At 39.3% G+C, this 26813-nt stretch overlaps 3 protein-coding genes across 3 annotated transcripts in view; all 3 read left to right on the top strand.

Annotated features, from left to right (window-relative positions):
• The window catches only part of ezra (ezrin a), an 11271-nt gene extending 1769 nt beyond the window's left edge, over positions 1-9502 (top strand). Inside the window, exons 2-13 of the mRNA XM_084914065.1 lie at positions 94-177; positions 741-836; positions 1185-1459; positions 2216-2299; positions 2759-2905; positions 3256-3352; positions 3498-3661; positions 3771-3901; positions 5369-5529; positions 5730-5822; positions 6294-6551; positions 8054-9502. Coding sequence (XP_084770191.1) covers positions 94-177; positions 741-836; positions 1185-1459; positions 2216-2299; positions 2759-2905; positions 3256-3352; positions 3498-3661; positions 3771-3901; positions 5369-5529; positions 5730-5822; positions 6294-6551; positions 8054-8218 — 1755 coding nt within the window. The 3' untranslated portion in view covers positions 8219-9502. The remainder of the gene's footprint in view (positions 1-93; positions 178-740; positions 837-1184; positions 1460-2215; positions 2300-2758; positions 2906-3255; positions 3353-3497; positions 3662-3770; positions 3902-5368; positions 5530-5729; positions 5823-6293; positions 6552-8053) is intronic.
• Positions 9503-10448: 946 nt separating this feature from the next.
• kcnk3b (potassium channel, subfamily K, member 3b) lies at positions 10449-17391 on the top strand. Its single transcript, XM_084914066.1, has 2 exons — positions 10449-11237; positions 12428-17391. The coding sequence occupies exons 1-2, from the start codon at positions 10955-10957 to the stop codon at positions 13315-13317; spliced, it is 1173 nt and encodes a 390-aa protein (XP_084770192.1). The 5' UTR covers positions 10449-10954; the 3' UTR covers positions 13318-17391.
• A 111-nt stretch (positions 17392-17502) lies between these two features.
• Positions 17503-25713, top strand: marc1 (mitochondrial amidoxime reducing component 1). Its single transcript, XM_084914067.1, has 7 exons — positions 17503-19505; positions 22495-22665; positions 22981-23143; positions 23235-23378; positions 23654-23715; positions 23950-24021; positions 25192-25713. The coding sequence occupies exons 1-7, from the start codon at positions 19255-19257 to the stop codon at positions 25316-25318; spliced, it is 990 nt and encodes a 329-aa protein (XP_084770193.1). The 5' UTR covers positions 17503-19254; the 3' UTR covers positions 25319-25713.
• The last annotated feature ends 1100 nt before the right edge of the window (positions 25714-26813 follow it).

Below are 26813 nucleotides of genomic sequence, written 5' to 3' on the forward strand. Positions count from 1 at the left end.
GAGAAAAGGAAGCTGATTGTTTGCAAATATGATTCATGTGTATACAAAAAGAAATCTCTGTCATCACGTGACTAAATGACCTTTATGCTGCAGGTCAATGTCCGCGTCACCACAATGGACGCGGAGCTGGAGTTCTCCTTCCACCCCAACACAACAGGGAAGCAGCTCTTTGACCAGGTCGGTCTGATGCAGTTCACAAAGCACATCCTGTATTATTTTATGGATCCCGGATGACTTTATGTAGACTGAAAAGTTTCTGTTTCTTTCTTTCTTTTGAAAAGTCTTTCATGCATTTAAAAAATAATAAAATGGACTGGCAAAGTGATGGATTAACGCCAAGCAGCAGCAAATACAACAGTGTAAAAACAGACCTTTGAAATACTTCAGCAGAGAAATACTCTCAGCCAGATACACTCGCGTTGGTATTTGTTTTGCAGATAAATGGTCTGTAACTGTAACCAGTGGGTATTTTATTCTATCAGCAAAGCAACTGGTAACCATAGCTGTCCCACAGATCTAGTCTGGTGAAAGCTGACCAGTTTAATGAGCCCCTTTGTGATAAAAACAAAAAACAAAAAAACAAGCTTAACATACTCATTTAAAAGTTCTGCAATCTTATCCAAAGGTTTTATTCTTCGGGGAGAAATTACCGCAAGAGTCATGGAGGAGGTTTTGATTAAAAAGTGAAGAAGCTGTTGAGAAGATGTGCAGGATTTTGTTATCATGTCTCCACTCTGAAGGTTTCCAGGACCATCGGCCTGCGTGAGACTTGGTACTTCGGGCTGCAGTTTGTTGACATCAGAGGATTCACCTCATGGTTGAACTCTGAAAAGAAGGTGAGGACTTGCAGTGATGTTAACCTCTGTTTCATCTACTCTGTTTAGAATTGTGAATTGTAAATGTAAAAACCCAGAGGCCTGTTGCAGCTCTCAGTTCTACAGCTTTTTTATTATTAAATGTACTGTATTATTTTTATGTGTCTATTTCATTTGGATTTTTCTGTATTGTGTGCAAGTAAGCATTCAATTGTTAAATCGAGAGTTAAAATACGTGTTGTTCGTAAAAGTAATTTGACCCTTTTTCTACTGGATTCTTGCCCACACTCTGTTATTTATTTAGCTGTCTTTACTACTCTGCTGCGGGAACTTCAATCATATTTTATTCTTTAATTATTGCCCCTCTAGGTGATGTCTCAGGAAGTGAAGAAAGAGACTCCCCTGCAGTTCAAGCTGTTGGTCAAGTTTTACCCTGAGGATGCAGGTGAGGAGCTGATCCAGGACATCACCAGGAGGCTCTTCTTCCTCCAGGTGAAGGAGGCGATTCTGAATGAGGAGATCTACAGCCCTCCAGAGACCGCCGTGCTGCTGGGCTCCTACGCCATCCAGGCAAAGTATGGCGAGTACAACGAGTCGACGCACAAGCCACGTTACATGTCCTCTGAGCGTCTTCTGCCCAAGAGGTGAGTGCGAGTGGATCTGCAGCAGCTGCACATTGGTCAGCAGGAAATCAGTTCTTTGCAACTCAGTACAACTTTACTGGTTTTTGCAAGGGCAGATTTATGCAGCAGTGATCCGAGTTGAAAGATTAACACCACATCCACCCTACGGGAACTCTTTACAATTGTGACGTTCCAAAATGTAGATAAAATTCCTCTAACGCTACAACTAGATTTGGCTTTCACAGTTTTATTACTACGAGTGTTATTCTCTCAAATAATTATCAGACATCAGCTGCTCTGATAGTCAGTAGCACATTTTTTAAATACAATTTGTCATTCATCATCTTATTTCCCCTAAAAGTTAGTGAACTGATTATTTTCTAAAATTAAACACATGACCACATGGATGAAGCGGCTCTGTCTTTTTACCTTGCTGAGTGCACTTAAAAGAAGATTAGGACCACTTATCTGTGATTGGTGTAGTTTTCCATCAACTTTGCACTCATAAAGTGACAGAACAGCCGCATCATAAATGATAGTCTTCTGGATAAATGACCTCTTTTCCTTTACAGCAAATCTGGAACTCATCCTGGCTACTAGCCTCCCCGAATAATCGAACTATTAACCAATGTGTGATAATGCCCCTTCGGCTCCTGACAAAGGATCGCCGGGAAAGACACAACAATGCATCATGTGTATGCTTTAACCCTGTATGTATACACAGACTGTTTACATTTTCACCAGCATGGGTTGCTGATAGCTTGCTGCTCCCCTCAGAGTGCTGGACCAACACAAGCTGTCAAGGGAGCAGTGGGAGGAGAGAATCCAGGTTTGGCACCAGGAGCACGGAGCGATGCTAAAGTAAGTGAAGGCTGAGTGGCGTAAATTTCCTCCACCAAATGGATGCTTTCAGGACTTTACTTTTTAAGAATGAGCAGCATTTTTGGTCTCACAGCGTCCTGGAGTTTTATAGTCAGTGAACTTTTACAAGCAGTAAAGTAAAGTAGACTTAGAAGGCTTTGTTATTACTCATGATCACTCAGCTTTTACAGATGCTGCAGTGTAACCATGTTAGCATAAAGGAAAAAGAAATTCAGCAGCAACTATTTTATAACTCATTGCTGTGTTTTTGATGCCCAAAAAAGCTTCACGCACTCTGTTGTAATGATTATTTGCTTTTTTTGGTTCTAATTAGTTAATAAGAGACATGGATTATTAGGTGGAGGTTTGCCGCCACACTTTAAACCCCCAAAAATAAAGTAAAAGACAAATTAGTCTGTTGAACATTTAATATTTTATTTAATTATCTAATGTGAACAGGGAAGAGGCCATGATTGAGTACCTGAAGATCGCCCAGGATCTTGAGATGTATGGCATTAACTACTTTGACATCAAGAACAAGAAGGGCACAGACCTGCTCCTGGGAGTCGACGCTCTAGGCATCAACATTTATGCGAAGAACGACAAGTAAATCAGTTTTTGTAGTAAATCTCTTTCTCTGTATTTCTGTTGTTTTGTCCCTGCTTTTGTTTGCTGTGACGTTGTTCTGTGCGCTGACCTGATAAAACACATCTGTAGACAGGAGATCAATGCACCAGCAGTCAAATCTCAGTCGCAGACGTGTGTCAACTTTCCTTTCAGTGGCTGGTTTTAAATAACGCATCTAACTATATAGATGTTGCTTTGAAGAGGTCATTGACCCAATTCTACTACAACATGAACCTACAAACCCTCCCCAGCCTCTTCCTCTGATATCACATGCAAACTTAAAGCTCATATCACACTGTGAAAAATATCTCTTTTTATCCATTTTTCAGGCTGACTCCAAAGATTGGATTTCCCTGGAGTGAAATTAGAAACATTTCTTTCAATGATAAGAAGTTTGTTATCAAGCCCATAGACAAAAAAGCCCAAGTAAGTGTTTTATGAGTTTAATAATCTTCACTAGTATCAAACAACTTTTGCTATACCAAGAGATTTTAAACGAAGCCTATGGAGCCCTTTTCGCAAAAAAAAAAAAAAAAAAAAAAGTTGTCTTCTACTTTTTTGTCTTTTAAAGGACTTTGTATTCTACGCTCCACGGCTTAAAGTCAACAAGGGCATCCTGCAGCTGTGCATGGGCAACCATGAACTGTACATGCGACGCCGCAAGCCCGACACTATCGAGGTTCAGCAGATGAAGGCTCAGGCCACACAGGAGAGGCAGCAGAAGAAGATGGAGAGGTGGGTGAAGCTAAGCGCCCGGTTAAAATGATGCAGGCAAACTTAATTGGGATTTGAAATGTGTAGGCTTTGCGTTAGGCATGCGATTGAGCTTTTCCGTGTTCTGCAGGGATCAGCTGGAGAGCGAGAAGAAGAGGAGGGCGGCCATAGAGAGGGAGAAGGAGGAGATGGAGAGAGAAAAGCGGGAGCTGATGGAGAGGCTCCACCAGTTTGAAGAGACAACTAGGAGAGCAGAGAGAGGTGAGATAGAAAATTTGACGTAGAAGCTGCATCGCTGCAGACCTTATCTGTTGTATAGTGCTATGAAAAAGGACATTTCACTGATTTTTTTCTCAGTAGTCCACATTAAACCATTTATTAACCATCTGCTACCACCTGTAGAACTTTGAGGATTTGAGCTATTACAGGTTTACAGCTTAACTATACATCCATCCATCCATCCGTCCGTCCATCCATCCATCCATCCATCCATCCATCCATTCATCCATCCATCCACTTCAGGGTTCCAACTTGAAAGTTCACACTTGTTTTTACTGCCCTCTGCTGTTTAACTGTTTGATAGAAACTATTACATATGTGAGCTAAAGCGATAAAAGGTGTCCCACATTATAAACATGAACCTTTCATTCTTGGTTAATTTACTTTTTGGGGCGGGGCTTTTTTTGTAAAACCTGGATATTTTAATCATTAATTGCTCTTAAAAATAAAAATAAACATAAATGCCACATCTATATCACCTCTTCCACTACCCAACTTCAACCGTCATTGCACAGTACTGTATATATTCTAAGAAGAAGATCAGAAAACCCTTTTCTCAAAAGTACTATTGACATTTGGTAAAAAGCCCACCACCATATTAGGTAAAACCCCCTCCTCCATCATCCTCTCTTGCTTCTCCCCCATATGGTGGAATATATATTTGAGAGTTGGAAGGGCAGATTTCGAAACATGGTTTGACAAAGATGTGAGGAGGATGGGAGATCTTTACTTGAAAAGCAACTTTGTTATGTTGGGCGAATTTTGTCAAACATATGATCTTCACAAAAGGCATTTCTTTAAATATCTGCAGTTAACATATTTTTTTTCCAATCATCGGCATTTAGCATTTAAAACGTTCAAATCATTTTTAAAATCTAAAACACAAGGCTCATATTTCTATGATCTTAACAACCTTGATGTCTTATGATAATGAAGACGTGCAGTAAAAATAATAATAAAATAAAATAAATTCATAAAACTCTTCTAAAAAGGATGACTTTAACTAATTTATTACATATCCATTTTCCATGTAATTTTGTTACATAAATATGATTAAAAATTTGGCATGAACCTGGTCAGATGACTAGATGACTAAAACATTTTCGTAAACAATTATTTATAAAAAATAAATAAACCTTTGATTTGAAATATTTCAGTTGTGATTTACTCAAAAATATTGCTTTATGTTTATTGAGGTAGAAGAAAAAAATTTCTAATTTTGGAAACCTTTATTAGAGTTTTGGAACCACCAAAATATTTTAATAGTACTGTATTTTCCTTTTTTCCCTGTAACTTTAATCTTTTTTTTCTATGATGTTAACATAGAAATGTTAAAAAAAGAAGCACCCCGATTTAAGACAAATCAGAGTTTTGAGTTTCTTATCCTGCATTTTTATAACAACGTACAGTGCTTTATAGATTTCCCCGTGTTCTGACTTTGTCACGCAGAGCTTCAAGAGCAGCTGGACCGGGCCATGAGGCTGGAGGAGGAGAGGAGGAGGGTGGAGGAGGAGGCGGCCCGGCTGGAGGCTGAGAGGATGGAGGCTATAATAGCCAAGGAGGAGCTGGCCAGGCAAGCTGAGGACCAGTTAAAGAGCCAGGAGCAGCTGGTGAGTGTGGAGCACATGAGGGAAAAAGTCCTGATAAATCTCCTGAATTCATTCTAAGCACTTATCGGCTGTTCTAATGGCAGATTAAAGTAACACGGAGGTTTTTAAGATGTCCCTGCCTTTGCTTTCATCACATTTCTAAAATGACAGCATGCCTATTCTGTTATTCTCACGTCACAGTGTTGTGCTTCCTCCTTCAGGCTGCAGAGCTGGCCGAATATAGCGCCAAGATTACTGCGCTGGAGGAGGCCAAGAGAGCCAAGGAGGAAGAGGCTGAGACATGGCACACCAAGGTGGGTCTCCAGTATGCAGTCAAGAGCTCCACAAGTCACAGGAAATACCAGAAAAATGTCACAGCACAATATCAAATATAAATTTATTGTTTAAAAGAAAGAAAACGATTTATATGTATAAGTCATCCATAATTTGAATCTTTTGCACTGTAATTTACATTGCATACTTCCTCAAAAACATAACTACTCATGTACTGTAACCCTTGCATCTTATTCGTATTAGATTGTTTTGGTTTGAAAGTATAAATTCAGGAGCCATGTTTTAGTGGAGAGGTCAGAAAGGCAGGTTCAAGTGTGCAAAAACCAGAAGCAAGAAAGCTTGATTTGTCAGTGTCCTTGCAAATTTGGGTATTACTGTCACATATATACAACTAAAACATTTAAAATACTAAATTTATATTATAATCAAATGCTCAAGGATGCAAACCACCAGCAAATCTAACACACGCCTCTCCCCACCTTTCCTTTTAGGCTGTCGAAGTGGAGGAGAGTCTGCTGAAAACGAAGGAGGAGCTGCACACTGTGATGAGTTCCGCCAACTCAGCTCCTGTTGCTGAGCATGCTTCCTCCTCCTCCTCCTCCTCAGACAGCGAGAGTGACCATGAGCACAGCGAAGAAAACAGCACCTATAGCGCCGAGCTGCAGACACAAGGCATCAACTACGACCGCCAGGAGGAGGAGCGACTCACAGAGGCCGAGAAGAACGAGCGCCTGCAGAAGCAGCTTCAGGTTAGTTGAGGGACCTGGACTACATCCCAGATCAGCCGGAGTCTGCAACAATGCTTAAGACACTTTTTTCTCGTAGCTTTTCTATAGCTTCCAAAACACGTATAGCAAAAATATGCTGTGTTAAAAAATAAATGTTTTTGTCATATTCACTTTGTCACAAAAGGATGAAAGTCCCTGGTAAGACAGGCGGGATATTTAAAAAGAGCTACAAAGGTAAACGATTAAAGAGGTCTTTCATCCAAAAGATGAGGATGAGGCCTGTGTGTAGCCATATATCCAAATGCAAAACCATATGAAAAGCGGAGCTCAGAAACACATTAAAGAAAGGGATATTAAACCTATAACCATAGGGTTAGGATGCATATAGCTTCTGTGCAGTGCTCTGGTTCATTGTTCTGGCACTCGAGATTAAGCTTTTATTTAAGCTGTAAAGCCATGAAATTTTAAGCATCTATTATAGAAGCACAAGTGATGTTGTTCTAGAAGTAAGTCTCACTACTCGGCACCTGAGCACCTTTCTTGGAAGGGTTTATCGAGGCATTATCAAAGTTAACTTTAAATTCAATCTTCACTCGAACATAAACATTTAAAACTATCTGTGACTTTGCCCCAAAATAAGGTTTTTAAAAGTTTTTTTTTCTAATGGATAATACTTCTACCATCATCTTTGAGGTTTTTGAATTCACTCACATTTTCAATCACGATTCGTTGAGGCTCTTTTCCCTCTCTTGTAATACTTCAGGAAAAGAGCCTGGAGAGGGGAGGCAAGGGCTGGAGAGAGCAGTAGAAGAGAGACAGAACACATGTGTGAGCAAGAGACAGATAGTTGAAATAGAGAAGATGCAAGGAGCAGAGGTAGTGAAGGTGGATGAGTTTAAATACCTTGGGGGTCAAGCATTCAAATCAGCAGAAAGTGCACAGGACAGGTGAAGAAGAGAGTGCAGGCAGGGTGGAGTGGGTGAAGATGAGTATCAGGGGGAATTTGCAGCAAGAGTGAAAAGGAAGGTTTACAAGATGGTAGTAAAACATGGTATGATTATGGTTTATGGTGATGGTGACATTGACAAAAAGAGCTGGCGATAAGATTTTCATTGGGAGTGACCTGAATGGGCAAGATTAGAAATGAGTACATTTCTAATCTTTCTAAGGTACAGCTCAGGTTGAGCAGTTTGGAGATAAAGTTAGAGAGGCAAGGCTGAGCTGGTTTGGACATGTGCAGAGGGATAGTGGATACAGCTGCCAGGCATGAGGAAAAGAGGAAAACCACAGACAAGGATGTAGAGAAGGATGACATGCAGAGGGTCGGTGTGACAGAGCAGGATGCAAGTGATATAGTGAGGCAATGGAGGCAGATGATCGAGTGTGGCAACCCTAAAAAGGAACAGCCAAAAGAACAAGATCATTAAATTAAAGATATCGCTTTCTAATGGAGGTGTTGCCAAGATATCTGTTGATGAAGTGAATTGTATACAGTTTAATAACTGGACACGACTCCTCCGCAGGCCCTGAGCTCAGAGCTGGAACAATCCCGAGACGATAACAAGAAGACCCAGAACGATAAACTCCATGCCGAGAACGTCCGCGCTGGCCGTGATAAGTACAAGACCCTCCGTCAGATCCGTATGGGCAACACCAAGCAAAGGATTGATGAGTTTGAGGCCTTGTAGAAATGCCAGAGACCTAAAGCTCTCTCCCAAATACCTCGTGAAGGCCTTGTTCAGCATTTTAATATAACTGAAGCCAAATGTGATCCCAAACACCCAGAAAAGGCATGGAGCTGATCTGTGTAATAATTTCTGCACGAGTTTTACTTTGCTGGCTGAAACTGGCACCGTGGGTTGTTTTTGCTCTATTCTGTTTTGTGTTGCACTCAAATGTTTCCAATGTGCTGTTTAGTCCCATTAAAATGCTGATGTGCATCACTCTGGAGACCAGATATACTGTATGAACAAAGCTAGTACTAGGGGTACTATAGAACTTATATATCTTATCATAACTAATCAGTAGTTGTTGCAATTTACATTTGCAGTTTTGTTACTGTAACAAACTGAAGTGGTTAAATTTTGATTTATTTAAATGAATGCCTGATTCTTAAAAAAATAGATCTCTTTTTATTTTATTTGTTTGATAGTTTTGCCAAAGAAATGTCAGCAAAGTGTAGAAAGGTTCCCACTTGTGTTCCAAGAAGCTTGATGTAATGCTGTCATACAAAATGAATCTCAGTTTGCAATAAAATAAAACTGAGACACATAGCAAATTAATTCATAATTACTCATGAATATTCCTGGTGGTCTGGCCCTCCACGTCATGTTCTTCTGTATTTTATTTGTGTAAATAACAGTGCAACTTATTTCATTAATATACTTACATAATCTCTCCTACTTCAAATGTATTGTTTTTATAATTTTCAGAATTTACTTATTGGAGTGACTTTATTTAACCACATGGGAACATTTAATGTATTCTTACGCTGTCCTGTTTGTGTTCAGGTCAGATCTAGAGCATCTAATTTACAGTGAACAGGATACAGCAGACAAAAAGACAAGAAAAGACAAAAAGGCCAAAACTGAAGCAGCTTAATGGTTTCTATATTACATCTTTTATTATTTCTCCATTTGTTGTTTGAAAATGTTCTCCGGTGCTGCAGAAGCATTTTTAATGTTCAGCATTAAAAATGAAACACATATTAAAAAAAACACCAAAGAAAAGTCAGCGAGAAGACCTTAAACTCGGAATTAATTAAACTTCACCTTGTGCAGCTTTGTAGTTTTAGGCAGAAGAGAAAATGAAGGCAGGAAAAAAGCTTTTTATGAGGCTATGGCATCTCTTGAATATTGTCTCATTACAGGCATTAAACATTAAAACTTGAAAAATATTCAAATTGTCATCATTTGCATGATTCTTCTCCATTATTGTCTGTGTGAGGAAGGGATAAAAGTTGAATTTAGAAAGATTTAATAGCTGCATTAGTGAAAAGTGGAATTTGATCTTTTCTGTAACTTTCACCATTTAGTGAAACATGCTGATGTGAGTGCAGCACACAGACAGGAAGCTCAAGTGATGCCCGCTTTCAACTTTGGCTCCCTGTGATGATGTTTGAGGAAACTAAACTGAGGCTCCCTGCTGTCACAGGTCAAAACATATGCAGCTGAAAGGACGCATTGTTGTGCATATGACAAAACATTCAAATTGATTTGAATGAAAAAATATTTATTTAAAAAACAAATTGGAGCAATACAGCACGAGGACTAAAAAGTCTCCATCAGGGTCTGACGCAATGATGATACAATCAGTGAAGATTAAATTCTGAAGAAAGCAGAAAAAGAAGAAAGAAGAAGAAAATAGGGGGAGAAGAAAAAAAAACATCATATACAACAATGACCAATTATAGTCATCCAAATTATCTGAAACACAAGAAACAGAAAAATGGGGGACGGGACAGTTAAGTTGATATAAGCTACCTAAATTAATAAGATACAACAAAACACAAACACACAGCTTTAAGCAAGTGTAAATGTCAAGATTTCAAAAGGAGCACAATATATAAAAACACTATTCAGTCTCAGAATAGGAGTTTTAGTAGCCTGTGAAGTTGCAATCCAGAATGTCTCTGGTGAAGAAGTTTTTCTAATCTGTCTCCACCTCTGATATGGATTGGTCCGAAGTCCTTATAGTGAACCACCATTAGGTAAGTTAAGTTATAATAGGTGACTAGAAATCTTATGTCTGTCTTTGAACCTCTTCTTTACTCTCAAATAGTAATTCAATTTTTTTCCCTGTGGATTTTTTTTTTATAATCTTAATTGATCTGAAGAATCCTGCAGCGCACCGTGAGGAGGATGCGCTTTTCTTTTCTTTTCTTTTTTTTTTAAATATTTGCACAGAACGGTTATCGTCAGGTTGCTAGACAACTTGGGAACCAGAAGAGCCGGTCTGTTTAAATAGCCACTAGGTAAATATTTACGTGTACGATCACATGGATATCAAGTTTAGTTTTTTTTTTTTTCTTCTTCCATCTTTTTTCCGGCGCTACCGTTCTTCTTGGAAACTGGAGTAATGTGCTCGTTCTGGCCTCAACGACGGAGGCTGGCCGTGCTTTTGTATATTTAGTGCATAAACTCCTTGAAGATGAGCGCTTTTGCTTGGAGCTGCTACTCCAACGAGCCGCCTCTGACAGTCTGTGGGATTGCCCTGTGTTCCTTTCCTGCGCAATCTAAATATAAGTCGGTGACAAATAGTCCAAATACAGTAGCAACCCAACTGTGATGTGGGGGTGGTGCTGAGAGAACAGCTCCTTCTCCAAAGTCCCCCCTCTGTTGGATCCGGAGTCCGTCAGGAGAAGGTGGCAGAGAGCCTCAGCTCCCACCTGCGCTCGATTTTTCTCTCCCCCTCTCCTTATTATCATGAAGAGACAAAACGCCAGGACTCTCGCCCTCATCATGAGCATCCTCACCTACCTGGTGGTCGGAGCGGCCGTCTTCGAGACCCTGGAGTCGAAGCAGGAGAAAAGTCACAAGAGGAAGCTCGACGCCAGAAAGTACGAACTCATGCGCAAATATAACTTGACCAAAGAGAACTTCGAAGAGCTCGAGCACGTCGTTTTACAGCTCAATCCTCACAAAGCAGGGGTCCAGTGGAAATTTGCTGGGTCCTTTTACTTCGCCATCACTGTGATTACGACGATAGGTGAGCAACAGTTATTTAATCAATACATGTGATGTATTATTGCATTTCATTGAGAGATGTTCAGCGCAGGGCCGGAGGAAAGATTTTTAGAGGTAGTGGAGTCACTGGAGCCCTTATGTTAGTTTGTGTGTCTCATTTAAAACAACAGATAAATAAAGAACACCTATGACTTCCCACAATTCCTGGGGTCTCTTCTAACTATTTAGACAAATAAAATCCTGTCTGTAGCACTATAAAAAAATATTTAAAACATTTTTAAAGCTGAAGATTCTGTTTCCTAAAAGAGTGGAAAAATTAAACCTTCACTTGTTAGCACATTGTTGCTAGTTTGTATTTTAAATGAGGAGGTTGTACCTTGATAGTATGATTAAAATACCTATTTTCTTCTCATGCCTTATACAGTTTATTTGGAAACATTTTGGAAATGGATCAGACTTGACATATCCTATAATAACCCCAAAATTTTCATGTGTTTGCTATGCCCATCAACGTTGAATTTTACTTTAATATTCTTGAACAAAATGAAGCTTTGCTTACAGGCTTTCATCCCTTCTGGGTAGGTAACATTATTCAAAAAAGCATCTTTTTGAATAATGTTTTTGCAGCAGATCTTTATTCTTTGAGTTATATTTTCAGAGCGGCTGTAATTGGCTTACCAATCAGAAAAGTGATATTTATCTCAAATGTAATAGCTAAGACACACAGAGACATGGACACATCATTATTATGACTGTCTAAGTAAATCAGAATAATTGTATGCCATTGTGGCTTTCTTGGATTATTAAAGACAAAACAACACCAGGTGTAATTTAGTTATTTATTATGGAATAAAAAGATCATTTAATGATACCATATGAAGAAGAAAAGATATGGAGATGTCTATGGCTTTGGTTCTGGTTCACTTCAGCATAAGTTATATTTATAAATATTGCAATATCTATGCTGTCAACAATCTGCGAGTTATAAATAAAGTAGAAGTAAGTTCACTATATTAATGCCAAGCTGAATCGTTTCCCTGGGCTTTCCCTTTTTCTCTTAGTGGGAGTGTGTGTTGGTTTCCTGTGGAATTAAATCAAGCAGCTGCTGTTCTTAGGCATTTATATTAGGTGAGGCCGTCTCTTGCTATGACTCACCAAGGCAAAAGAATAGGGGCAAAGATGTCTAAAGATATGCAATATTCCCTGTCTCAGGTTATGGCCACGCGGCGCCGAGCACCGACTCAGGGAAAGTGTTCTGCATGTTCTACGCCCTCCTAGGGATCCCGCTGACCCTGGTCATGTTCCAGAGTCTGGGAGAGAGGATCAACACGTTTGTCAGATACCTGCTGCACCAAGCCAAGAAGTGCCTGGGAATGCGTCACACCGAGGTCTCCATGGCAAACATGGTGACGGTGGGCTTCTTCTCCTGCATGAGCACCCTGTGCGTGGGGGCTGTGGCATTCTCTCACTCGGAGGGATGGAGCTTTTTAAATGCCTTCTACTACTGCTTCATTACACTCACCACTATTGGCTTTGGAGACTACGTGGCTTTGCAGAAGAATGAGGCCCTGCAGAATGACCCTCAATATGTGGCTTTCTGCTTTGTTTACATCCTCACGGGCCTGACGGTGATTGGAGCGTTCCTAAACCTGGTGGTGCTTCGCTTCCTGACCATGAACACTGAGGATGAACGCAGGGATGCCAAGGAGAAGGCGTTGCTCTCTGTCAGTAAGCCCAGAGGAGAGGTGGCTCATCTGTTACCAGTCTCAATATCAGCTTCCTCCACACCTGTAGCAGATAACATCACAAAGGCTAAAGATTTAAAAGGTGTCTACACTGAAGTGCTTCAATTCCAGACTATTTGCTCCTGCTTATGGTACAGGAGCGAGGAGAAGGAGCAGGACTCCATACCCAACATGATCCCTCAGGAGATGACATTCTCCGATGCCTACTTGCAGCAGAACAATGACTGTGCTCACTACATGGAGCCTGGCTCAACAGGCTGCGTTTGCAGTCCACGTCAGTGCACGAGCATAAGCCCAATATCAGGCCTACACATTTTCTCTCCATTCAGGATGTTTAAGAGACGCAGCTCCGTGTAGCCTTTTCAGCACAACAGATTTCATTACAGCATAATTTGTCTATAACTGCCAAGTGGGCAGCAGATACTTGGCAGTCCTCAGCAAAGACATGACTGCAAGTCGATGTTTGTGGTGCTACAATCCCAGTAATCCAGAAGCATAACGTGCAAAAAGGGAAAAAAGCACATAGAGTACTGTAAACACAAATATATATATTTGAGCAACATCACACAGTGTTTTTAACTGAGGTGTTATTTGAGGGCATCCAGTATGCTTTGAGGAATCCTGTAGGTGTGTCGAAATTGATCTGGTTAGCTGCACATGAACAATACGTCTGCGCAGTGTGTAGGTAAGAGCAGAGGCTTCGGAGCGGTGGCACAGTGAAAGGGTGACATAAAAAAATGAATAAATGATTAAAACCTGACAGTCAGCAGCTCTCAAAAGCTAAACTTTGTGTTTTTGGTAATAATCTCAGAGGTGCTGATTCAACTCAGGGGTTATTTCTTAATGTTGTAGCTGGTCGGTGTTTTCCTTTGATAGGCACGCATCATGATGATTTTCTGGACTTTTTCCACCATGATGTTTGTGACTGGGCTCATATCAGTTGCCTTATGTCGCCCTGAAACAAATCGTGATTGTCAAAGCTTCAGAAAAGCTGATACATACCAGAAATTTCATGTGACTCATGTGTAGCTGCCCCTGGTGTTATGACTTCTAGGGCTCTTTGCCCAAAGTACAGGTGCATCACAGACACTGCTAAATTACGTAACGTGACAAGTGGGTAGGTTAAAAAATAAATCACATCTCAAGCGCAGTTAAAAAATCCATTTGGAAATAAGTGCGGTGATCACAAGTAGACACTTATCAGCACTGAGCGAAACGCTCTCAACTGGATTAGTTGTGTAACACTGAAAGCACTATTTTAAAAATTACTTGTGGGAAGAAGCAAGAACTCCAACAGCCCCATCAAAAAGGAGCATTGCCAACTTTCTATATGTGCTTTATTCATGTCCCAGTGAACATTAAAATCAAAGCTCCTGTGTGTTTAGATCGAGACTTAGAGAGATAATTTTCCAAATACAGTAAACACCTGGTGACATTGCCAAGATACCTGCTAAGTGGCAGGAGTTTGTTAAAACGCTGATACCTTTTTACCCCCTAAAGCTCACTTATTAACAAGCATTCTGTTTCACTGACTTTTTTGTACAAACGAAAAAGTGTTAAATGTCAAGCTGTGAACAGCTTTTTAGTTCATGTGCCAAGCCAAGTAATCACCTCCCATTAGACAGTTGTATTAGTTGTATTTTTTACACTGATTAAATAAAAGAATTGTTTTAATGTTTACATGTTTGAGCCACTGAGAAGTAATTTAGAATTAAGGGAATAGATCTAAGCCAAAAACCTGAGATCTAAGACAGATATGAAGCACACCTCTGGATCAAAAAGTAGAAGCAGGCTATTTGAGCAGCAGCTTGGAGTGGCAGGTGGCAGGGGGTACAGTGGATAATAAGCTGGTTGCCAATCACAGACAATTATGTCACAATGGGCTGAGCCTGGGTGATTGATGGAAAAGGAAAAATCCACCCTCAGCTAGTATTTCCTGTGTTTCTGAACCCAGTTTGGTGCTTAGTGGTGTATTTTTCTGTGGGCAACATGATGCGATGTCACACTCAGTTTATTTCCAGCAGCTTCAATAGATGATTAACTTCTTAAGGTATTTCATTTATTTAAGAAAAAAAAAAGCAGTAAAATTTTTTTTATTAATTTTTGGATGGATGCAGAAATTTATTGAAACATGCAAATGTAATATAGAAAATAGGGCAAAAACAGAGTCTCTCGCTCAGATTTTGCTAATGACCACAGTGATTCTTTAAAACAGCCTGAACCCTCTAAAGCAGAATTCCTTCTCATTTCTTTATGTAGTCTTCAGGAATAGTTCTCCAGGCTTCTTAAGGAACATTCAAATTTCCTTTTGGGTTGTTGACTCCCTTTTGTTCTGTTCAGTGTCAAGATGATCCCACACTGCTTCAATAATGTTGGTGTCCGGGCTCTGGGGAGGCTGATCCTCAACTGATAGCGTTCCAGGTATGTTTTCGCTGCACTGGGATTGTGTTTGGGATCATTGTCATGCAGACACTTTCTAGATGGTATTATATGGTGGATCAAAATCTGATGATCTCTGTGTGATGTTCACATTTCCATAAATTTTAACAAGATCCCCAACGCCACTGGCTGAAATGTAGTACCAAACCATCAAAGAGTCTCCAACATGTTTCACAGATGGCTGTACGCACTCACAAGACCACGCCTTTCCTTGCTGCTTCCTTTCCTTAAGAATTACTTCTTGACAGTCTGGCATCTTTCATATATTCAATGAATGAAGTGGCAACTAATTATGTGTGTATTAAGTTATCTGCTATGTGTAGGCACAAGACTGGTTCATCCCTTGGGTTAGGTGCTGTTTTTGTTTGAATGATTCATATAGGTCAGTGTTGAGTGGCTTAACAAACAAAGAAAAACATTCCTCTGAAAATGGTTGAGTACAAGGACTGGACTGAAAAAGAGTGGAAAAGGACATAATAAGCGTGGAGAACTTTTACTCAAGACCATTAAGATTTCAAGAAAGTCCGGCTCCATGGAAGCAAATACAAGGAAATGAGGGGTGGCTCAAGACTTTTGCACATACTGTAGCTAAAATTAATATTTATTTATTATTTAAATTGTGGTAGATTAATTTTAGTTCATCAGCTAATAGATTAAGTAATAAATTATTGTAAATTTATACAAAAACACAAAAGCTGTCAGATCCTACCTGTTTTCTCTGGATTTTTGTAACAAGTGTAAACTCTCCACCTGAGGCACAAACACATGAGTCATGATTTTATTCAGTGTTGCTCTGGAAACAAAGTGAACGTCACAAATTCTTGAGGATTTGGCTGTTTTGTTTTTTTCTTTCAACTTTTTTTGGCTTAAGAGGGAAATCCTGAACGCTATTTTATGCACGTCTGGGTCTGATCTGATCTGTGTTACTGGAACTGACCTTTTGTGGTGGATGGAAATAAATCAGTGCTGTCCACACATGATAAAGGAAGGAAAACAATGAATGTGACTTTTTGCCTCATAAAATAGCAGTCAGTTGTACATTTCGTGCAAGTACTGCATTAGTTTAAAGTAGTAGATCACGTTGCGTATAAAGCGCCTTGAGGCTATATAAATAACATTGAATTGAACTGAATTGAAAGTTGCAATGGCACAAAGGTTTGTCTTCTTCTTGCTGTTTTCCATGATGACAAAGGCTAAATTAGTACTTGAACAATCAAAGAGCACTTGAATTTTTTTATACTTACCCTGCCAAGGATTGTATGTATAGTTGAGACTATTCATTTGTCCGACAATACAAATCCCTCTGATCATAAAACAGTACATAATACTGTACTGTTTTGTGCTATCATAGGGGAAAAAAAGAAAAAAACATCCATAGAAATACTGAAAAATTGAATATTTTATCCAATAAATGAATAATATTGAGTTTTAACTGTTGTTTTCCTGCTCACAAAATCACCATCTACAGGCCATATAAGCTGTAATCATGTGACTTACGATCTCCATGCTGCTTATCAACATGTGCTGTGTGAAAGAAAAAAAAAGCCTGCTGAATGTATAGAAATGACTGTTTGGTCCAGATGGTTTCCCCCTGGGAATTCTGACTTCAGTCCAGTTCTGGACAACCTACAGCAGGTTAGTCACGAGCAAAAGTTTGGCAATGCATCATTATGTCATATTTTTCTCTATATGTGTCAAAAAAATGAAAAGAAACAGAAACACGTCACTTTGATGCTGCACTTTCAGTTTAGGGGAAGGTGCTGATGTTTGAGCTTTAAATATGCTACCAGAACACAACTCATTTTTTCTTTTTTTCTTTTTAATAAAAAACTGATTTGGCTATTATAGACCAATGAGAGAAAGTCTTACTGTTTCCTTGGCAATATGTGTCACTGATATCTGAAGTCTTAAATCACCATTTTCATTAAAGGAATACAGTTTCAAAAATGTAATAATTTGCAATTGTGCAATAAAATAAAAGTACGTGTAAAAGTTGGGGGGTTTGGACTATCTTGTTTAAGGTCAAATATTGTTTTTATATATTATAAATATATAGTATTCTTCAGGAGTGTTGATTCGTCACTCTTTTTAAAAAATATTTCCAAGGATCTGGACTTTCTTGTACGTTTGGTCTTGAGGAACAGTCATCTAGTCTTTCTGAAGGTCTTTCAAAGTTTTGGCTGCTTTTTCACTTTCCAGTCCAGTCTTTGTACCTGACATATCTCAGCAAACTTTTGGTTCTGCTCACTGAAACCTCATCAGCAATGGTCTCAGGTGCCAACAGGAGATCAGTTGGTGACATCATCTGGCCACCATCTCATAACAGTTTCAAATTTAAGTATGAAAATGACCCCAAACAGGATGCCAGTGCAGTGAAGGTATACCTGGATATTATTGAAGCGGAGCTTTGCCTGTCCTTCAAGAAGCCTGGAGAACTATTCCTGAAGTCTACTTAAAGAAAGCTTGTCCAAGAGAGTTCAGAAGAATAAGAAGAATAAAGGTGGTCAAAAAGGTTGACTTTATATGTTTTGTCTTATATACTGTATTTCCACATGTGTTTGCATCTTTTAACAAACTACATCTATTTCCCATTTTTCTAAAAAAAAAAAAAAAAAGAAAGAAAGAAATGAGAGGTGGCTCAAGACATTTGCGCAGTTCCATATTATGGTAGCGTGGTGGGTAAGTGGTTAGCACTGTTACTTTACAGGACGACAGTTTCTGGTTTGAAACTGCTGGTCGGCTGGGCCTTACCTTGTAGGTGCTCCACTTTCCTCTCATGGTCTAAAAACATACGTGTGAAAGTGGTTGTTAGACTTGATATCAACTCTGTGAAAAGCTGAAAACTTTCTTCTGTTTTTCGTGAACCCTCAGATTTATTTTGAGCCGTGTTGTTATATTTTTGTGTTAAAAACCACTGGTCTGAATGATTTTAAGTGAAAGCGGCGCTCTAATTTTCCAAAATAAAGCATCATTAAAGTGGATTAGAGGCCCAGTAACAAGAAGCAGCCTCATTTTAGGCTTTATAAAAATAAAGATTTCTTTATGCACCTAGAATGAAATTGATACATCAAAGTGTGCTCAGGGCAATTAGGACCGCATCTCATTATCAAGATTTGCCTGCCATTGCAACATCAAACCAGCTTGCAAAGCCTGGCTTGGTGCCTGTGAATCTGCCCTCAGCCATCAGACATGAAGCACAAAAAAGCAACAGAAGGACTATCCATTCGACAAATCCCTGTATTGACCCCCCACAGCTGAAGCATCTGCTGTTTTCTACTTTGGCTATAGACCTGAGTATCTATGTCAAAGACAAAAATAGTTTCACTGAGAAGGTCAGCTATGACCTTACATCACTTGGTTTCTTCTCTGTTTCTGGGGGAAAAAATCTGAGCAGGTTAAAACTGAAGGTTTGCCTCTCATTGTTGCTGCCAATTAAACAGATGGACTAAAGTGCCCTTGGTGTTTATGTGATTTCAAACAAAATTTTATCTTCTACATTTTCCAACACAAGATTGATTGGACAGATTGGAGATAATTAATTACTCACTGGCATCTTAAAGTTACAGGTTATGGAGAAAGAAAGAAATGTGATGCATGATGTTTGAAAAATTTCAGAGGTGAGAGAGCTTTGAGATCATTAGTGGTGAAGCAAAATAAACAAGAAGTCCTCGTTGCTCAGTCACTCACAGCAGCTGAAGTGCATCACGTTAATAAAACGGTCTCCCTGCAGCGTGCTGCTGCTGACCCAGGGTCTCTGAACGTCGCACGCAGAGGCCGCTGTCACTTTAACAAAAGTTGTTTTTTTTTTTACTTTAACAAAAGTTCAGAGTCCGAAAAATTCTTCGAGGCTTCAAAATGGATCTGAGGAAGCTGGCTGCGGACGCAGTGTCCCAGAATAAGAAAGCCGCTCTTCTGATCGGCGGAGCCGGAGTTGCAATTCTGGGACTCGGTCTTGGATATAAATACCTGCGAAAGCCAGAAAAAGCTGTTCGTGTGGGCGTAGTGTCGCAGCTCCTCATTCACCCTCTCAAGTCTGGCAAAGCGGTGCCTTTGGCGCTTGCAGAGTGCCAGAAAATGGGGCTGAAGTTCGGAGAGCTACAGGATCGGTGAGTATTGCAATAAATAAATAAATACAATTAATTTATTGTTAATTAGTTCCACCGTTTAGTTAAATGAAAGATATTTACCGCTGTAACCATTCTTCGTTACCTCGTCATGAAATCTTACTGCAGGGCAGCGACGTCTCGTACTTGTCTTCTTATGGAGACATGAGGTCTTTCAATTCATGAAATCACAACAAGTCAGTGAATTTTCAACCACTTTGTTTTTTAAAAAAAAATTCTGTAGGAACTTTCTGATATTCCCATGGACCCTCCTTAAATTAATATATAGTGTATATATAGTTAACGATAAGCTACTGTGTAAATATTAATTAATTTATTATTTGTTTTATTTTGGTTTGTGTGTGGGTGTGTTTGTGTCAACATGGATATCAAACCAGATTCTAACAGAGCATTTTTACTCAGGTAAAGAATATGGGAAACAATTAAACAAAATCACACTGCCATGGTTAAAGCATTTCACACACTGCCGTACTTCTTACCTCTGACCTCTGTTCCTTATGGTTTTAAGTGTACCATAAATAATCATCATGCCTATGCAGTTTTACTGTTTCAACAGCAAGTCCATGTCTCTGGGAACCTGGAATACAGACGTTTGTCTAATCCAGTGGTTCCCAAACTTTTTTTGCTGGGCCCCCCTTTGTTTTACAAGAAAAATGTTCGCGACCCCCCGCGCGCGCACGCACACATCCTCTAACCACACACACCCATATTTTGCTCCATTGCGGTTTATTTCACACCTCAAACATTTAGCAAACAATTAAGCAAATACAAGTAATCTGCAATAAATTACAGGTAGTAATAAAATAAACTACTAACTCTTTTACGCTATGTCCACACCTACACGGGTATTTTTGAACACGCAGCTGTTTCGTCCACACGTAAACGGCGTTTCGAATCACCGAAAACTGAGATTTTTTAAAAACTCCTTTTTTGCCTTTAAGTGTGGACGAGGAATACAGAGTTCGTCATGCAACGTCAAAGGTATGTGCCTTTTTTCACGTCACGCTGTGCGCCACGTTATTGTTTACATGAGATGAATTGCAGAATGGCAGAGACAAAATACTGTTAATCTGACTATCTGCAGGTTTTACACGCAGGTACTGTCCCTCCATTTACAAAGGCAGAGGCGTCACGGTGTCATTATTTTACGTGTAGTTGTTTTTTTTCCTGTGTAATAATATTCAACATTGCTATCAATACATTTTTCAAAAAATGCCTCTCTGTGCAAAATGGGTTTAAAAACATAAACAGCTGTGGGATCCTGTTTGTCCGTGATTTGAACCGGGGGAACAAATCGTGGCAGGATCAGCCTGATGTTATTTGTATCCCACTGTAACTTTACTGTATATAGTATAGTATGTATATCTCCAAAATGTCAGGAGTAGTTAGTCATTACAAGAAGTGTTTGTGAACTAAAAATCACGAATGTGGGATACTGTTTGTCTCTGCAGGGGAGACCTACCTCGGCACTTGTGCAGGTGAAGCCAAAGGGAAGATATGCTTCACCATATTTTCTAGTCTTTGGCTTAGAGTGAAGTTGGTTTGGAAACATATTCAGCGATGCTTCATCTCCTGCTTTGCGTTTCTGTAGGCGCCTGTGCTAGCAGTGTCCAAGCCTTTTGTTTTTTTTTTCCCCCCCTTTTCATGCCGCGCCCCCCCTGCCATGGCTCTGCGCCCCCCTAGGGGGCGGGCCCCACACTTTGGGAAGGTCTGGTCTAATCCATCAGGAGAAATCGGTCAGATTTGACTTAAAACAGCTTCAGTGTACAAAAAGCCAATAAATATAAATGATTATTAGTCATAATATCAGAGTTCAAGGGGGACCCTGACATCATCACAAAAGGTGCCTACGCTGCCGCCACACTTGTCCAGATTCCTGCAGAGACAGGCAGGAAGGGTTGGTGCTGTCACCTCGCAGCAAGAAGGTTCCTGGTTAAATTCCCAACTGGGATCTTTCTGCATGAGTTTACTGCAGGTGTTCCAGCTTCCTGTCACAGATAAAAGACATGCATTTGAGGTTAACTGGTGTTTCAAAATTGGTCACGGATATGGGGTGTATAAATATTTTAAGTGTACAGAATAAAGTGTGGGATAAAACTTTCACTTGTACAAAGGTGCTACGTGAAGGCAAATACATCAGATTTGCACCTGCAAAGTAAAAAGTAAATATATTTAGCCTGAGCTAACCAAGATTAAAGTGAGATAAAAACACAGATAAAAGGGGACGGTCATAAGATTATAAAAGCGCCTGAGCTGAGTACAGAGAACACGTGTACGAGTCCCACACACACAAGGTTTTGTACCCCAAGTGTTGTTTAATGTTGAATTAATAATATATATATATATATATATATATATATATATATATATATATATATATATATATATATATATATATATATATATATATATATATATATATATATATATATATATATATAAAAACAACAGTGAGGACAGTGTTTAATAGTTGTAATGGTTATACATGGTTGTATCTATTATACTTATAATACATATTTTTAACTTCAAAAAATGCTCTCTCCCTCCTCGCTGACACATTAAGGATGTCACGCTATTTATACATTCAAAACAGAGCTGTAGTTCAAAATTTGGGTATAGATATGAATTATAAGGGAACTTTTATTATGAAAGGATATCCTATTTTCTAACTCTTTAAATACATGTGTTGACAGTGCTACCTTGCATGAGCCTTTCTGGATGACACCCAGAACAATTTTCAACCAGGGGATAATAATAAATTGTGATGCAAATCTGGGATTTCTGCATGACTCAGTTTTGCCATGGCAACCTGTGATGTCATTGATTCCCATCTTGTTATCAGTTTTTCGCTATTCCTTTAATATTGTCTTGAGTTTGTGTGGGTTTCTTGCCAGATGATGGAATTAAATTGGGATGCCAAATAATGCAGATGGGTGAGGGAAATCCAGCTTTCTATGTGTTTTGTTTGCAGACACTGGATGGTGGTGACAGAGGACGGTCACATGGTGACAGGCAGACAGGAGCCAAGTCTGGTTTTGGTGTCTCTGACCTTTGAGGGAGGACAGGTTTGCTTAAACGGCCCAAACATGGAGGAACTCAAGTTCCCCATCAAACAGCCCGACAACCCCGTCCTCGACTGCAGGTGCTACGTCTGCTTTTAATTTATACTGCTCGGTCTTCTTTTGGTGGATAATTCAGTTTCTTACTGTATCTTATATAGTAAAGTTATGAAGTGAATGCATTTTGAATGTAAAGTTTAGTTTGACGTGGATGCAAACTGAACCTGGACCAGTCAGTGAATTAATACAGTCATAAAGTGATAATTCTGCCTTTCAGAGTCTGAATCTTTTGATGAGTTGACCAAATAATCAGTGGCGTTTTTTCTAACCTCTAGTTTGAGATTTACATAAATCATGCTTCTTCTGTGTTTTTGTGTTTATTTACTTTTGTCCTGTAGAGTGTTTGGCGTTGACATTCAGGGCCGGGATTATGGTGACAAAGTGTCTCACTGGCTTACTCATTACCTTAAGGCAGAGAAAACTTATCGCCTGGTGCACTTTGAACCTTGCATGAGGCCTAGAAAACCAGCTCAGAAAGAGGCTGTTTACCAACAATTTGAGGTACTACATGCTTTGTAGTTTATTTTAATGCTTAAATTTGATGCATCTTTCAAGCCAAAATGCCCTGATCCTGTTGTGATGTGTTATCCAGGAGGTGGCCTACCCAGATTTTGGACCTGTGATGCTGCTGTCAGAGGCCTCTGTTAAGGATCTCAGCAGCAAGTTAGAGAAGGGAGTCACGGTTGAGCGCTTCCGCCCCAACATTGTGATAAGTGACTGTAAACCATTCGATGAGGTGCGTTGTTCAGCCTTTGCCTAAAAAACGAATGCTCGTACCTCCTGATATTCTTGTTTACAAAGAAAAGCAAAAACTAGTTTAGAGCCAGTTAAGGGCTTAAAAATATTAGCTCTCATGTCTGTCTGCACTATTGGTGATTAGCTTTTGTTTTATTTTTCCTGGCTGAAAAGACGATCATTTGGTCCTTTTACTTGTGACTAATAACTCACCCTTTTCGGTGTGAACAGCGTGGACTAAATTTGTCTCCAAAACCAACTGCTTTGCTTTTTCAGGATTCGTGGGAAGAGCTCCAGATTGGCAGCGTGCGACTGCAGCGTGTAATGGCATGTGGAAGGTAACACTGTGGATGCTACGCGCACATTGTAATCAGACACAGAATCAGTACATTTGCCAACAAGAGCAAATCCAAAGAGTCATTGCTGGTCTGTGCAGTTTGATTTTAGAAATAAGCAATTGTCAGGCAAAGTGAATGTGTGTGTTTTAAGTTAAAAATGATTTAGGGATTAAATGGATGCAAACGTATCTGTAATTAATCTGTAATCTGTTGTTTTGCTTTGTTTTTTACCAGGTGTCTTTTCACCACAGTCGATCCAGAGACTGGTGTAATCAGCAGAAAAGAGCCTCTGGAAACACTGAAAAAGTAACATTTTACCTCAATAATAATATTATTATTATTATTATTATTATTATTATTATTATTATTATTATTATTATTATTATTATGAAAGGGTTTTTTTAAAAATATTTTTGAATGATTTTTTGAGTAATGTTGTATTTCTATGTACAAACAGTAGCCACTTTGTTAGGTACACCTGTTCTTCTGCTCGTTAACGCAACTCTCTGATCAGCCAATTGCATGACATTTAGGCATGTAGACATGACCAAGATAGCCTGCTGACATTCAAACTGGGCTTCACAGTTCAGTTCAATTTTATTTATTGAGTGCCAAATCACAATAATAGTCAAGGCACTTTATATTGTAAGGTAAAGACCCTACAATAATACAAAGGAAAGAGAAAACCCAACAATCATGATTGCATATGAGCAAGTGGTTTAGCAACAGTCGGGGGAAAAAAATCTCCTTTTTAACAGGAAGAAGCCTCCAGCAGAATCAGGCTCAGGGAGGGGCGGGCATCCGAGAAGAAAGGGGACTTTGAATGTGGCAAAGTTTTTAGTACCAAACAGGCTAAACTGAGTATTTCGGAAACTGTTGATCTACTGAGTAGGGTTTAGAGTATGGTCCAAAACAAAGAAAGCATCAGGTGACAAAAGAAAAGCCTTGGTGATACCAGAGGTCAGAGGAAGGGGGAGAAAGGAAGGCAGCAGTAGCCACAATACTCACTCGTTACAACCAAGGTATGCAGAAGAGCATTTCTGAACACACACACGTCAAACCATGAAGCAGATGGCCTACAGCAGGCACACCAGGTGCCAGTCCTGTCAGCCAAAAATAGAAAACTGAGGCTACAATTCCCATGGCCTCACCAAAATTAGACAAAAAAAAGACTGGAAAGACTTCTGGTCTGATGAGCCCTGATTTCTGCTGTGATGTTCATATTATAGGGTCAGAAATTGATGTCAAAATCTGCAGAAAATGTGTGTTGCCATCATGTCAATATGGATCAAAATCTCAGAGAAATGTTGTTGAACCTCTGCGACAAAAAATTAAGTTGGTTTTGAAAGGACAACTATCTCCAATCTGGCACTAGCAAGGTGTACCTGATAATAAAGTTGCCAGTGAGTCTGTTTTAACCTCACAGTGGGCTTTTTTTTTCTGTCTGTCACATCTAAAATGTCTTTGAACTCACAGCTATCGTCTGTGCAAACCATCTGAGAAGCACATCTATAAAACGTCTCCACTGTTTGGACAGCTGCACAACGTGAAGAAGACGGGCATCTTTCAGGTTGGCGATGTGGTTTACAAGATCACCCGCTGATAGAAGGCGTCAGGAGAGAGGGGGCAAACCTGAAGTCAAAACACTCAGAAGTCACAAGTCGTCTTTGATATCAGACTGAAGAAAGCACTTAAATTCATGTAGTGTAAGCAAATAGTAGAATAGAAATGGACAGAAATTAACTGCTTTGAAATAACATTTAAAAAAAGTAGCACAGCATTAGTATTAATCATTCAGTTTGCCACCCCAGCCTTTTTTTTTTTTTTTTTTTTTGTCTCAATTTTTGATGATTTGACTGCCTCTTAATCAGCTAATAGAACCTGATTTGAAAATATTGCTAACATCTGCTCAATATTCCAGCTGGTTATTAAAACCTGAAATTACATGCTGCTATTGAAGAAATAAATAAAATTGCCTTAAGTCTTTGTACTAAAGTGCTTCCTGGAATGAACACGGCTGCTGGGTTTGATCACTTCTAGTGTTAAACGTTGCAAAACCATTTGTAAATCATCCATCTCACTGCTCATAATTACTTTTTAATGGCATATTTTGAAAGGAGCATCCTTTTTTACACTCTGCGTCCCCCTTTTTCCACTGTTGTCTTATTTTGTGTTTTAAAAAGGACAAGCTTAATTGCGCATGTATATTTAATAGATACTAAAAGCTCTTAGTGTGATTCCTAGAAAATGGCAAGGCTGCTTTTGTATACTTTTACATGATCTAAACATTTAAAGATGATAATCGCTACTTTAAAAATGAGAAAATAAAAGAAATCTTGCCTTTTCTGTATCATCTCTCTGGGTAAATATTTAGTTATGGACTCAAAACTTTTATTTAAAAATAACTCAATTTTAATGTCATTAGTGGCAGTGATGTAAAATGTAGACCTTTTCTATAAACAAGAGCTGGGCACATCAGTCCAAATCCAGTCAAGCAATAGTATCGATACCAATGCTGGTGGTTTTGGATTGATACTAGCACGATAGGATCGATACTTTGTTTCTATTCTGTCAGTTTGGTATGTAGCCCACTGTGTTGTGGTAATTTGGGGGGGGGGGGGGTTTGCCGGTACGGGGTTATGAAAAAAAAAAAATTGTGGAAAAAAAAATTTGAAAAGTAAAACTGTCAGTGATTTAGTGGTCATTACAATGTGTTCAGAAATTGCAAATTGATGATTCATCTCATGACACACTACTATCCTACATAAGCCAGCTTCATAGGTTAACCGTATTGGTAATGGAAAATTGGCGCTCTATTTACTTGGTATCAGATCCATACCAAAATTTGCACAGCACTGCTACAAGCACCCGACAGATTTTTTTCAGTGTTTTTGTTTAAACTACTATAACTATTAAACTATTTACGCAATTTAAAAAAACAAAACAAACAAACTCAGTCGACCAGTTCAGATGTCTCCTTTACATGATATAAATTTGCTGAGTAACTACCACCCGAAGAAGCATATTTCATACATGAGAGGATAATTGCTATGAAGCCAAGATTACCCATCAAGCAATGCATGAAAGACAAACCCACC

The sequence above is a fragment of the Perissodus microlepis genome, chromosome 19 (assembly GCF_051167445.1).
Source record: "Perissodus microlepis isolate ML-2025 ecotype Zambia chromosome 19, ASM5116744v1, whole genome shotgun sequence".
NCBI lineage: Eukaryota > Metazoa > Chordata > Actinopteri > Cichliformes > Cichlidae > Perissodus > Perissodus microlepis.

Bases quoted from the DNA above. Each gene is read 5' to 3' on its own strand.
- kcnk3b (XM_084914066.1), top strand. From the start codon at position 10,955: ATGAAGAGACAAAACGCCAGGACTCTCGCCCTCATCATGAGCATCCTC. The intron at 11,238-12,427 runs GTGAGCAACAGT...TCCCTGTCTCAG, and splicing joins CACTGTGATTACGACGATAG to GTTATGGCCACGCGGCGCCG.
- marc1 (XM_084914067.1), top strand. From the start codon at position 19,255: ATGGATCTGAGGAAGCTGGCTGCGGACGCAGTGTCCCAGAATAAGAAA. The intron at 23,144-23,234 runs GTACTACATGCT...TGTGTTATCCAG, and splicing joins CTGTTTACCAACAATTTGAG to GAGGTGGCCTACCCAGATTT. The intron at 24,022-25,191 runs GTAACATTTTAC...TTGAACTCACAG, and splicing joins CCTCTGGAAACACTGAAAAA to CTATCGTCTGTGCAAACCAT.